General features: G+C 38.8%; 1 protein-coding gene and 1 pseudogene across 30 annotated transcripts in view; one reads left to right on the forward strand and one right to left on the reverse strand.

The window, feature by feature from the left end:
* The window catches only part of KIF16B (kinesin family member 16B), a 550,717-nt gene that overhangs the window by 345,361 nt on the left and 191,792 nt on the right, over nt 1-13,564 (reverse strand). For all 30 annotated transcript variants that reach the window (XR_011972556.1, XR_011972554.1, XR_011972560.1 and 27 more), the window contains 2 exons: nt 6,228-6,279; nt 4,165-4,302 (listed from right to left, as the gene is read on the reverse strand). Coding sequence is in view for 16 of the 30 variants with exons in the window: in XM_072634507.1 (XP_072490608.1) it covers nt 4,165-4,302; nt 6,228-6,279 (190 nt within the window). In the remaining 14 variants the exon portion in view is untranslated. The remainder of the gene's footprint in view (nt 1-4,164; nt 4,303-6,227; nt 6,280-13,564) is intronic.
* On the forward strand, nt 8,954-13,193 carry LOC140529800 (retinitis pigmentosa 9 protein homolog pseudogene; annotated as a pseudogene).

Genomic DNA, 13,564 nt, shown 5'->3' on the forward strand with positions numbered 1-13,564 from the left:
TAAAAAGATAGTGATCTGACTATAGGCAAATCAAGAATTATGCCCTTCCTCCATTAATTATTTCCTCTTTGTTAAAATGTATCATTTAGTAAAGCTGTATATAACTTTTTTTCTCAAATAAAGTATTCACTTTATAGAAAGGCATCAGGCTTCAGAATAGAATACGAGTCTTTAGCTTATCTCATTCCTTCTTCCTGATTCCTATTTACAATATACTTCTTGACATCTTCCATTATTTTCAACTTTGCACTGAAGTCCCCAAGTATCACATACTTATATATTGATTTAATTCGGAGAATCTCATTAAACTTGTCATAAAATTTCTCTACGTCTTCATCTCTGCAGAACACAAGCTACCTGAGTGCAATAAATGGTTTGCTTTTGTATTCAAATCCTCAACACCTTGCCCAATTGCTGACATGTAGCAGGTACTTAATAAATACTGATTAACTGATTTTGGGATCTTTTGAGAAGATGCTGGTGCATAAGCAGCAATTATTTTCATGGGTTTTTTTGAGGTAAATATAAAAATATTACGAGTTGACCGAATGTTTACAAAATAACTGGTTCCTATTGCTTTTGGGTGCATAATAAAACTAACTCAGCCAAATCCTTGATTTGTCTCCCTAAGGAAAGCCGATGATTCATTCCTTCCATTGAGCTACAACTTGCTTCTTTCTTTTGTTTGGTTTTAAAATGAGAATTTCAAGATTGGTACAGTTCCTCCAATAGTATTACTGGCAACTAGGTCGTCCAGTGGATAGAGCACCAATGCAGGAGTCAGGAGGACCTGAGTTCAAATCTCACCTCAGACACTTGACACTCATTAGCTGTGTGACCTTGGGCAAGTCACTTAACCCCAACTGCCTCATTCTGAGTCATCCTGATGAATATCTGGTCACTGGATTCAGATGGCTCTGGAGGAGAGGAGAGGCTGGTGACCTGCACAGCCCTCCCTCACTCAAGTGCAAGTCATGTCATTATTTTTCTGATGGCATGGTCTTCTTTGGCAACGAAGGATGAACACCCACACACACTTACTGGTCAGTGCATAAAGAACTCACATTTGGAGAAATGGTAGCTAAGTAATAGCTTACAGATGGTTTAATAACTGATAGCACCCTCTACTCCTTTTTCTATCACCTGACCACTGCCATGGCAAGAGTAGAAGACAACACAAGATTGAGGGCCATTTTGCATTATTTTTTATTTTTCTTTATTCCATGAGTTGTCATGGTCAAAGGATTTGTCATCACATAGCTAACTTCTGATGCTGAGCCTTTCCATACTTAGGCTAGAAGGGTCTTCAGAAAACAGACTACCTATTTCTATTACCACACTGGAAATATTTCAAGGATGATTCAAGATGCCATATCTTGAGTTCTGCTGGAATAGCCTTTGAACACCAAGGACACAATGAGGTTTCAGAGTAAGAATTTCTAGAGATGAGAAAGTAGGATGAAAGGTAAATCCTAAATCTGAGTGCAGGTAATCCTAAACTTGTAGGTGGATTGTAACATACAGCATCTTTCATGACACAGGATTTTGGGAAATAAGAAAGTCAAAGAAAAAAGAAACCTAGAGTCTGGAGAGAAGGGATTTTGTTTGGAATTGGCCTGATGAAATCACTGAATAACAAAAAGGGAGTTTACTTGCCCTGATGCAGCATGGATATTTATCAAGGAGATGATGGCATTTTGAGAGAACCTCAATCCTACCACAAATGTGAATCTCAATGATGACACTTAAGAGCTATATGACCATTGCCAATCACTTATTCTCTCTGAGTCTCATTTTCCTCATCTGTAAATTGAGGATAATAATATATAAGACCTACCTCCCAGAGTTGGTTTTAGTGTCAAATGATAGGACATGTAAAGCAACTGATTATATAAATGTCAGTTATTCCACAACAATAATGTTAGCCATGGTGGTTAGTATCTCACATTAAGGCACAACCCCACTGATCCCAAACCATACAAAAAAGAAGAGTAACCCAGAGCTTCCTCTGAGTCAAAAAGAAAGCTCTCAAAGAGGGAAAGAGGGTATAAAGGTGAAAGCCCTGAAGGTAAAGAACTCAAACAACAGGGACTATGGTGCTGGCAGCTTGGACAGTGAGCACTAATCAGAAGGGCATTCTTCAGGGCAAAGATGATGAGAATCCCCTCACCCTCCAATGCCCCAGGGGAGAGCTGAAAGGATGAGAAAGAATCCAGACCCAAGCTTCATGTTACACATTGAGAAACAGACTCTTGGAAGGGAAGGGACTTGTGGAAAGCCACAAAGTGGTGAAGAGCAGGAACCACTGCTCACACTCATGTGATGTGTTATAGACTACAAAGCATAATCTTTCAAACAACACTGAGAGGTATGTATTGAAGCAATATTGGCACCTCCTACCCCCATTACAGGTATGAAAACTGAGATTCAGAGAGCTTCAGGAACTCACCCGTGGCCACACAAGTAGTATGAGACGAAGCTTGGCCTCAAAGGTGGTTTTCTTGACTCCAAGTCCAGTGTACTTTCTACTATGTTATATCACTTCTAGTAAAAGGAAGAGTCAAGATCCTCAATCAAAGTCCAATGCTCTTTTCACTACATCAACACAAGTAATTATTTTCTCTGTTTTAGAAAATTTGAATACCTGAAGCCCAGGTCTTTGTATGTATGAATAAAATACTACTTTTAAAAAAATAAAATACTCATATATAGTCACTTTGAATTCACTGATACAATAAGGGTTAACATGAAATTCAGTAATCATTTATTAGGTTACTACTGCATATAAAACACCACAGAAGATACTTAGAGTATGAAAATAAAACCATAACAATACCGGTATTTAAGGTTCTTACATTAAAAAGGAAGTAGACCAAAATTACACACTTAAGTAAATATAAGGAATTTCAGAAAGGGTTAACAACTGAAGGAGGGGATAAATCCCATAAATAATGGCACTTGAGTCAAGTCTTGAAGGAAGCTAGAGATTCTAAGAGGTGGCTACAGGGAAATAATAGATCATAGGGGAGTAGTCTGAGAAAAGGTGGGACATGGAATGCCAATTTCCAGAAACATCAAGCAAGCCAGTTTTGCTAGAACATCAAGAATGTGAAGAGTAAATAACTCTGGAAGCCAGATTGTGGAAGGCTTTAAATGCCAAGTTTAAGGAGTTTGTAATTTGTCGTTAAAGCAATAATAAGAAGTCACTGAAGAGTTCTCAGCAGGAGTGATCTGGCCTGACCCAGATCTTGAGAATATTAACTCAACAGCTATGCAGAAAATGGGTTTCAGGAAGGAAAGACTGAAAGCAGGTAGACCAATCAAGAGGTTATTGCAGCCATCAAGGCAAGAGGTGATGAGGGCCTGAATTGGCAGTGGCTTATTAATGGAAGACAAGAAGAAGGATGTGAGAGACACTGTGCAAGCAGAAGGAATAAAACTTTGGAATGGTTTTGAGAAGGGCAGGGGAGAAGCCAAAAGAGAAGAGAAAGTAAAAAATGAGTCAGTGGTTTCAAACCTGAATGACTTGAAAACTGGTGATGCTCTCACAAAAAGAGAAAAATACAGAGAAGGGTTACAAAGGAAAAATGTGAAGATGAGTTCTGTTCTGGACATTTGCTGTTCAGTTGCTTCAGTCAATGCCCAATTCTTCATGACCTTATTGGGATTTTCTTGGTAAAGGTACAGGAGTGGTTTTCTTCTACAGATAATTTTGCACAGGAGGCAGTGGAAGCAATCAGGTTTAAGTGACTTGCCCAAGGTCACATAGCTAGTAAGTGTCTGAGGCCAGATTCAAACTCAGGAAGATGATTCTTCCTGACTCCATGCCCAGCACTCTATCAACTGTGCCACCCAGCTGCCCATGGACATGAAGAGTATTAAATAGTAGAAGGAAATCCTAACTCAAGGAAACTCAAGAAAAACACATAATGATTAAAAAAAAAGTCTTTTTATAATATTCCTACAAAGCCAGTTAACAAATTTAAGATAAAATTTCATTGTCTAATTACATTCTAATCCACAGGTCACAAATGATTCAATAATAAACATTGCTGTTTATTCTTAGATAAGAATAAACACTATTACCTACTATTGTATTTTTTTACAATGCATACAATAATAAAGCATTACTAGATACTAGGGAAAAGGTCTTCAGCAAAATACCTTGATTTAGGTGTGTAGATTCTAAGATCTGAATCCCATTCACAGAGCACTGAGATCCATTGAGTGGTATCAAAGTCACTGTTCCATTGACATTCTCAAAGACACAGTGCTCGCTTTCCAGATCCAGGCCATGAAGAACTGTATTGTGAAATAAATCAACAAGAAATGAAGAAGATGCTCTCTTTTATACCAGCTCATATCTTTTGTTCCTCCTGTATGGATTCACAATACTTTCTTTGACATTAAAAATCCCTTTGAGGTCTACAAGTGTGTTTGATAAAATGGAAGCTGGGAGTATGGTACAAAATGCAGGGGACTCGGAGGCGTGAGACCCAGATTCAAATCTAACTAGCTGTGTTACTCTGGGTCCATCCCTTCAAGCCTCTGAGTTTCAGTTTCATAATCTGAGCAAAACAGGAATAGATTATAGATTAATCTCTAAGGATTATATATTTATGATTCTAGACTATATAAAATTTTAATTAAAGGACATTCAAAGTAATACGTTATAAAGACCTAGGAATTTTGTATCATACCTCAGAATAAAAAAGATAGCCACAGATTATTGTATAAAATAAGTGTGAGAGTTACTGATTTAGGAAAATATTCTTTTCAAAAATGATTATTTTTAGTTTTCTGAGCTAAAACAGTCCTATAATTGATTTTTTCTCTACCATATTTTTTGTCATTTTGATGATTTTTCATTGCCATAGGAAGTCACAGGAAAGCCCATGAATTAACTACTAAGAAGGAGGCAAGAGGAGAACCATGCAGGCAAAAGAGCAACCCACTTTCTATATATTGGAAGCAGGATCCCAGGGGCAACTCAGGCTTATGCTTAGGATGTCCAAGGAATGATACAGCACTGTTCCAAAGAACCCCAAGAAAAGCAGACTCAAGACATATTCAAGGGTCACAGTCTGCAGCATTTGGGAAAGAACTCTCTTCTGTGGGAATGATCCAGAAAAGATGGGAATGTTAGGGTTCCATTCTGAATGAGTGAACTGGGGAAAATAAATGCCTGCTGATTAGACCTATGATATAAAAATCTGGCCACCTCGTCTATCAAAAATCAAAAGGGTTTGCATCATTTTTATGGAAGCTACAGATCCTCCACAGAAGCCTTCCTTTGATAATTTATTGGGATGCGGCTCTGAAGCAAAGTTCTACAACTATACCAACTATACCAGTTCAGATATCATATGCTAGAAAAGCTCTGCTGATAGGCCTGGCAAAGGATAGTTTCTGTTGTCCAAGATCATCTGACAAGGGTCGTTACCGGAGGGTAGATGACTAGGTGTGGTTTGTTGTTGTTTTGGAACTGTACATTCACAAAAACCAAAACAAAAAAAAAATGGTTGTGATTTGCACTGGTATAGTCAAAGCACAATTTTTTTTCCCTTAGTGGGGCAGGGAGAAGAGGGATTACTGAAGTATGAAACGATTACTCTAGGCCCTGATGCTCAAATCTTCTATCATTTTATTCTCAAAATGTCATTATTTAGTTTCTCCAGAACTGTACATAAAAAGTTGAAAATTATAAATAGTATGAGGCAAGTAGGTAGCACAGAGGATAGAGCACTGGGCCTGAAGTCAAGAAGACAAGAGTTCAGATCCCACTCACTTACTCAGCTGTGTGACCTCAAGCAAGTCACTTAACCTCTGTTTACTTCAGTTTCTTCCAATTTAAAATGGTGACAATAATAGCGGCTAGCTCCCAGCGTTGTTGCGCAAAACACTTAGCTGTGTCTGGCACATAGTGCATAGTAGGTGCTATATAAATCGCAGCTCTCATTATTGTTGGTATTGCTGCTGCCGCCATTATTGCTGTTCTCATTATAGTGTCTTCTGAGTCTACAGGATATACATTTACCCATGTATGTGTTTCAGGGAGTGGATGCAAGTTAACTCATTTATTTCGAATTAGAACTGCTCTTCATGTTATGCTTTTAAGACAGGTTTCAAAATAACAAGAATATAAAATATAGTTTAAAGAGCAGGTTCATTCATTGCTTACATATTAATAGCTAAAAGGAAAGAAAGAGGTGCCATAGATTTCTCACCAATATCTTGTTCGGTTGAAGCATCTTCTCTCCCAACATAAGTTTGACCCTCCTGGGAAGAAAACACATATTCTTATCAGGAGAAAAAATACTTAGGTATTGTATTTGTTTTTTTAATATCTTTTGTCTAAGGTAAATGACTACTATTAACTTTGGGTGATATATATATGGGGCACAAATGTTACTGGCAGAAAGAACCCAGAAAGCTATATAAAAAAAATTGCAGTCTTAACAAGCAAATGATATTTACAATAGGCAAAGGTGATGTTCTGATCACTCTTTTTCAATGAAATTAATTAAAAACTAAGAGAAGGGAAAATTTGGCCTAAGAGAACATGAGAATGAAATCTGGATTTCTAGCCAATGGCTTACAAAATAAACCAGAGAGACACTTGGACAGGAAGGGAACACATCTAACAATGGCTGATAAGAATGTTCTTATTTGGAATTTTGTAAATCTGATCAATAGTCTTTAAATTGAAAAAGGATGGATTTGGGGGGCACCAGAAAACTTCCTACTTATGTCCAACATGCTAGAAACCATACAAAATGACTGAAATGCAAGAAAAATATCAGTTAAAACTCCCAGAGGTTAGCATCAGACAAATTAAAAGGATTCAAATCTTTATATACAAATGGGGAAAAAAAATTGAAAAACAAAGTGAACTACAGATCTTAACGTAAGAAGTCAAATGTGCCCTCACAGGTTTCAGTCAGCTGTGGTCAGATGAGGTCCATGACTGGAATAAGACTTGGGAAGGGTATAACTTATTAAAGAGAAAGACGATAGAACAGAAAAGGGAAAGGAAGACAATAACCATAATCATAATGGCTAGCACTGATACAGCACATCAAGGGTTACAAAGCAGTCTCTAAATATTATCTATATTTATCCTAACAACAATGCTGAGAGGTAGTTGCTATTATTCTCATTTTACAGATGGGGAAACTAAGGAAGACTGAAATTAAGTGACTAGTGCAGGAACACACCGCTAGTATCTGAGGCAGAATTTGAACTCAGATCTTCCTGACTCTGAGTCCAGCAGTCTATTCACTATACCTCACTGTAAAAATATGCTGGAACGAGAGGAGGGAAGCATGGTGGACAGTGTTTGGGTGAAGATCATCCAAATGAGAAATAGAAGCAATCTTTTATTTAGAGTATACTATTAATCACCCTTAATGGGGGTTGGGGGGGAGAGAAGAAAGAGAAGTTTAGGAAACATCACAAACTTAACACAGGTAATAAATAGGAGGGAAGAACAGATACATAGAAAACTGGGATAAGGACCTATGAAATAAATTCCAAGAGAAAAAGAGCTTTAAAATGTACATCCAGTCAGAACAGGATTGCATGCCCCTTCACATCTAGAGTCCCTTTATTTGTCTTTTCAAGTGACAACATTTTACACATGTGAGTCACATTCAAGCTTTGTACAGGTAATCTCAAAACACCAAACTGCTCCTCTACTGTGCCCTGAAATGACAGTATACCTTTTGACAGAAGTTCTGGCACAACTGCTCTGCTCTGCTCCAACTCTGCTGTGACCAGTCAGAGAAGGACTCACCCATTCATCTCATACCCTCTTCTAATACTTAAACCCAGTTCTTCTCTTTGGTACCAACAACACCCAGACAAGGCAGGGTAGAAAAGCAGATAGAGGCAGGTAGTTAGGAGAGAGACCTCTTCTAAAATTCTAATGGAAAGGGAATAAGCCATGGTACTGTCCTCATTTCTCATACTTTCCTCTTCACCTCCACTACCTTAGCTCCGTTCTAATGTTCAGCCCAGAGTTGAATTCTTTCCAGATCCTCCCTCATCACTGACTGTTCCATCCCCACCTCTCAGAACTACTTTGTATTGACTAGGTATCTATTCTGTCTTTTTAACTTCTGTTCATGTGGTATGCTATTACTCCTCCTCTGCCCTCCACAATGTAATCTCCTATACCAGGCACTATCTTGTTAATTTTTGTTTCTTCAACCTTGTGTATAGAAGGCACTTAATAAATTCTTGTTGAACTGAACAGTGCCTGGGGAAATTACAATCATCTGGACATCTGATAAGAGGAAAAACCAATAAAGGAAGTACTTTGAATATAATGCCCATTATCATGGATGAACTGCCTTCTGAGGGGAAAATGAGGGGAACCTTGGCAGAAAGTATCCATTTTAATTTAGAATTTGTGACTAAGTTGGAAAGGGAAGGTGGTGGAAGCAGTAGTCTGGCCAAAGGGCCTAAATCTTAAGATATCAACATGAAACTCAGGAATCAACTCAGAAAAAAAAAAAAAGTCAGAGGAAGAAAGCAGAGGACTACTTCTTCTGTCATTTTCAGTCATGTTCAAGTCTTGGTGAGCTCATTTGGTGTTTTCTTGGCAAAGATAGTACAGTGATTTGCCTTTGCCTTTTCCAGCAAAGTTAAGTGACTTGCCCAGCATCACACACCTAGGGTGTCTGAGGCCAGATTTGAACTGAGGAAGATGGGTCTTCCTAACTCCAAGCCCTATACGCCATCCTCTGGGGAAGGCAACTTAGAATAAATACAGAAGCCTATCACTGTCAGGTAAGAATGGTTTGGGTTTTCTGACCTGACATTTGGCCAGAACCATCTATGTGCAAAGCAGAAGGTTAATTTGATAATAACTGGCAGCAGAGCTGATCACCTCTTGTTTCTCCTTGTCTGACAAGGAGAGGCAGCTTAGACTAGAATGAAGGGAGCAAAGATGGCAGCTGAGCATGCTCATACCCAAGATAAACAAAGAAAGGAGAAGGAAACCCCTGCCCTCTGGCAAGTTCAAGTTACACAGGTGAACTACATGCTTAGACAATGAAAAGAGCTGTCAGGTGAGGTCACTGATGGCTGCCCACTACCCCCCCACCCCGCCGCTGCTCCCAGCCAGCAATGATGATGCTTGAAGAATCATAAAGAACTAGAAAGAGTATCCATAGGTTTGAGGAAGAATAAATGATGCAACGATTTTCAAAAAAAGGGAAGACAATGGAGTCTGAAAACTGTAGCTTTACTTTGATTCATATGAATACTATAAAATGCATTATTAAAGAGATAGTAAACTCTTAAAAAAAGCAATAATATCAAGTTAAGATCATAACAGACAAGTTTTATTTCATATTTGGACATGCTTATGAGCCCTGGTTAATTAGGGGAATACTGTAAATATAGTTTGCCAGGATTTTAGCATAGCATTTTAGCAGTCTCCAAATGATATAATTTTTTTAAATGGATAGGAGAAGTATAGGCTAGATCATACATAATTAGTGGATTCAGAACTGTTTGAATAGATGGACTGAATGAAAAGTCATTCCTGATTAGATGGCAGCTTGGACAAAGTTCTTTGTCTGCCTCAGGGATCTGAGCTTGTTCCTATGCTGGCTAATATTGTCATCAATAACTTGGATTAAACTAGAGATGGCATTATTATCCAATTTTAAAATGTGATTCAGTAAATAATCATTAAGTATCAATCAAGATCAAGGCACTGTGAGGTGATTTAGAAACAAAAACAAAAAATAAAAGATCTTACTCTCAAAGGACTTACTTTCTACTGAGAGATAACAAATATAGGAGTCAATAAAGAGGAATTTCAAGAGGGAAGTGTTAGCAGCTGTGCTGTGCTCTGAAGGGAGATGCGGATTCTGAGAGGCCAAGGGAAGAGAAGGGCCTGTGTACCATATATGGGGGCCATCTGTCTAAAGTCACAGGGTCAGGAAAAAAAGCTTACTAAACCAGTTTAACTGAAACAGAGAATTAATGGAGGGAAATAATACAAAAGAAGCCCAGAAATATAGGTGAGAACCAGTTTGTGGAGAGCTTTAAACATTAAGCTAAGAGTCAAGGTACTTTTCTGTTTGGATTTTATTCTTAGAAGTAAAAGGGAACTATTAAAGATTCTGGAGAAAGGGATGGCATTGCCATGTTTGTTTTAGGAATAATAGTCTGGTAGCTAGATGAAAGATAAATTGTAGAAAAAAGACACTAGAAGTAATTTTGATCATCCAGGCAAAAGACATTCAAGTCCTGAATGAGGGCAAGGGGCTCTATGAGCAGAGAGAAGATGGATGCAAAAGAAGTTGTGGAGTTACAACTGACAAAATCTGGCAACTTACTAGAAGATGACACCAAGCTGGGAGGGACTGAAAAACAACATTCAGAACTGAAAGAGATCCTGATGGTCAAGATCCAGTGTTGTTGGGTGGAATCTAATCAGATGTAATTTAATACAATTCCTAGGAATTTTATAGATGAAAAATTTTAAACTGGAGTTCAAGTGTACAAGTACAAGATGGGGAAGGTATGACCATGCAAAGTGCTGCTGAAAAGGATTTGAAGACTTTACACTTGATGAGTCCCCACTGAGATGGCCAGCAGAAAGCTACAGCAATTTGAGGCTTCATTAAGAGGCATTGAATCCAGAAAGAAGGTACAGTCTCACACTGTACTTGGACAAGATCAGCTGTAGACACCTCACTTTTAGAAGGCAATTGATGAGCTGGAAGAAAGAAAGGAGGGGAAGGAGGATGATGAAGGGCCTTGAGCTCTTACCATATGAAGCTGGTTGTAGAAACTGTGAATATTTAAACTTTATAAAGAGTAGCCTTAGAAGGGAATATCAGAGATGTTGACAAGTATTTGAGGGTTGGCCCTAAAAGGCAGGACCAGAAGTAGAGATTAAATGTCACAGACACCTGAGGCCTTTACCTCTGGCTCCCATGGCATCAGAGGGATTACTTTGAAGGGGCCATGTGTACAGGCAAAATATCAGCCTTCAGGTGTCCATTGCAATCAATCAATCACCAAGCATGCATGAAGGGCTTACCATATGCAAGCTATTGTGTCAAGTGCAGGAGAAATGAAGGACAAGAGAAACCATTTCCTGCCCTTAAGGAGTTTATGTTCTAATGGGAGGGGGCAAGGGTGGAGAAAACAAGCACTTTTATATTTATATATGTGCATATAAGATACATAAAAAATTGAGGGCACCATCATATTTTCAAGTCACTCAGGTCTGCAACACTGGAGTTACTCCCAGCTCCTCCCTTCTTTTGATCACCCAGACGCAATACTCACTCAGTTGCTGTTTTGACAATTCTACCTCCATAAACACCTTGCCTATCTGCTCATTCTTTCCATTCACATGGCCTCCATTCTACGTGAGTTTAAACCTTTTATCCCTTACCTTGACTAGAGCAATTGTCTTCTAATTTGTTTTCTTCCCAGCCAAAATCACATGAAAGAAATACATCTGGAAGTGGATGAGGGGTGATACAAATATGGTCCTTTCAGTCCATTTTACAGAAAAAGAAACTGAGACCCAGCATGGGTAAGTGACTTGTCCAAGACTACAGGTATAGTGAGTGTTCAAAATGGGATTTGAACTTACATCCTCTGACCTCAGTGCCAATGATGACTGCCAGAATCTAGCAAAATCATTCCACTACTTAAAACTCATTATTGTTCCCCAGTGCCTCTAAAGTAAAATTCAAACTCCTCACCTGGAATTTAAAACCCTTGACAATCTGGCTGCCCCTCCCTTTCTAGTTTCATTTGGTATCCTTCCATTTCCTGCTTTCTCTGCTCTAGTCACACTGGTCTGTTTGCTGTTCTCTCCTCCTGTCTCCTGGCCACTGCACTAATGGTCCCCCATGTCTCCAATGCATTTCCTCCTCACCTCCACCTCTTCAAATCCCACGCTTCCTTCAAAAAGCAAAGCAAAGACCAGGTGACACCTTCTGTGTGAGGCAATTATTCCTGGTCCCCAATTATTAGGGTTTCCCCTCTCTCATTTTGAATACATTTTGTACTTCTTTACATGTTATATCCCCCCAGTAGAATGAGGAAAGGTCTGGTTTCATTCTTACATATCTAGCACCTAGTAAAATATTTTGTGAATAGTCAGTTCTTAATGTTCTTTGACTTGAGTTTGCATTAGAAATTACAAAGCAGAAGCGGGCCCGGGAGCCGGCCAAGCTGGAGCAGAAGCGGCGCCTGTGGGATGCGCAGCAGCGGTAGCAGCTGCAGCACCTCGAGTCCTTTTATGAAAAACCTCCTCCTGGACTTATCAAGGAAGATGAGACCAAGCCAGAAGACTGTATACCAGATGTACCGGGCAATGAACATGCCAGAGAATTTCTGGCTCATGCTCCAACTAAAGGACTGTGGATGCCCCTGGGGAAAGAAGTCAAGGTTATGCAATGCTGGCGCTGTAAACAGTATGGACACAGAACAGGTGACAGGGTGCCCGTTCTTTATCAAAGGCAATCAGAAATTAGAACAATTCAGAGTAGATACAACAGCTAAAGAAGCTACTGGAGGATTCTACCTCAGATGAAGACAGCAGTACTTCCAGCTCCTTAGAATGTAAGGAGAAGCATAAGAGAAAGAAGAAGAAGGAGAAACATAAGAAGAGGAAAAAGGAGAAGAAAAAGAAAAAGAAAAAGAAAAAAAGCACAAATCTAAGTCAAATGAGAGTTCAGACTCTGACTAAAGAGTAATCTTCAGACCTTGTGACTCAAGAATCATAGCTGAATGTCATAGGTACAAAGTAGAAGTAGCCGTAAAAGGGCCTCACTTGACAGAAAAAGGAACCAAGAAATGCGTGTCATTAGCATCACTTTGATGGCATCTTGCTCTTGCTGCCAACAGTGATGAACTCAACATGATGTTGAGTTGCTGCTTATATATGCCATACTGCGAGATTCTCATTGTCATCTTCCCTGATGACTGTAGTTTATGATAAATATGAAGATGTTCTAGGTATTTCTAAAAGAGATTCCCCAACAAAAGCAGAGGGTTAATGGGGCTGTAGGCTGACTTACTTGAAAATTCTAGATCTTTAGCAGTTGCAAGTAAATGCTGTCAGGTGTTGGATAATAAAACTTAGCTAACTATCCCAGACTTAAAAGTGAACGTCCTTGCTGCTGACAAGACAATGTTTGAATTATAATAGTGGCAAATGGAAAAAGGCAACTATATGAAATATCTTCATTGTACTCATTTTGTTTTAGAATTTGACACTGCACTAAAGTAACTGTTTTACAAAATATTTAGAAAAATTATTTTCAATCAGCAAAAATCCTTCCCCTCTCCTTCCCACTCCAACCTACTCCCCAGTACAGAACAAAAAGAAAAACAAAACCCATTAAAAACATGTACTTAAGCAAAAAAAAAAAAAGAAATTACAAAGCAAATTTAGGCTTGAAATAAGTCAAAGCTTCATAGCAACTAGAGATATCCGAAAGTGGAATGAGTGGCCTCAAGAGATGGGAGGTAGTTTCACCTAAGGTCTTCAAGCAAAGGCTGGTTGACTGCTTCTCAA

The sequence above is a fragment of the Notamacropus eugenii genome, chromosome 1 (assembly GCF_028372415.1).
Source record: "Notamacropus eugenii isolate mMacEug1 chromosome 1, mMacEug1.pri_v2, whole genome shotgun sequence".
Lineage (NCBI taxonomy): Eukaryota > Metazoa > Chordata > Mammalia > Diprotodontia > Macropodidae > Notamacropus > Notamacropus eugenii.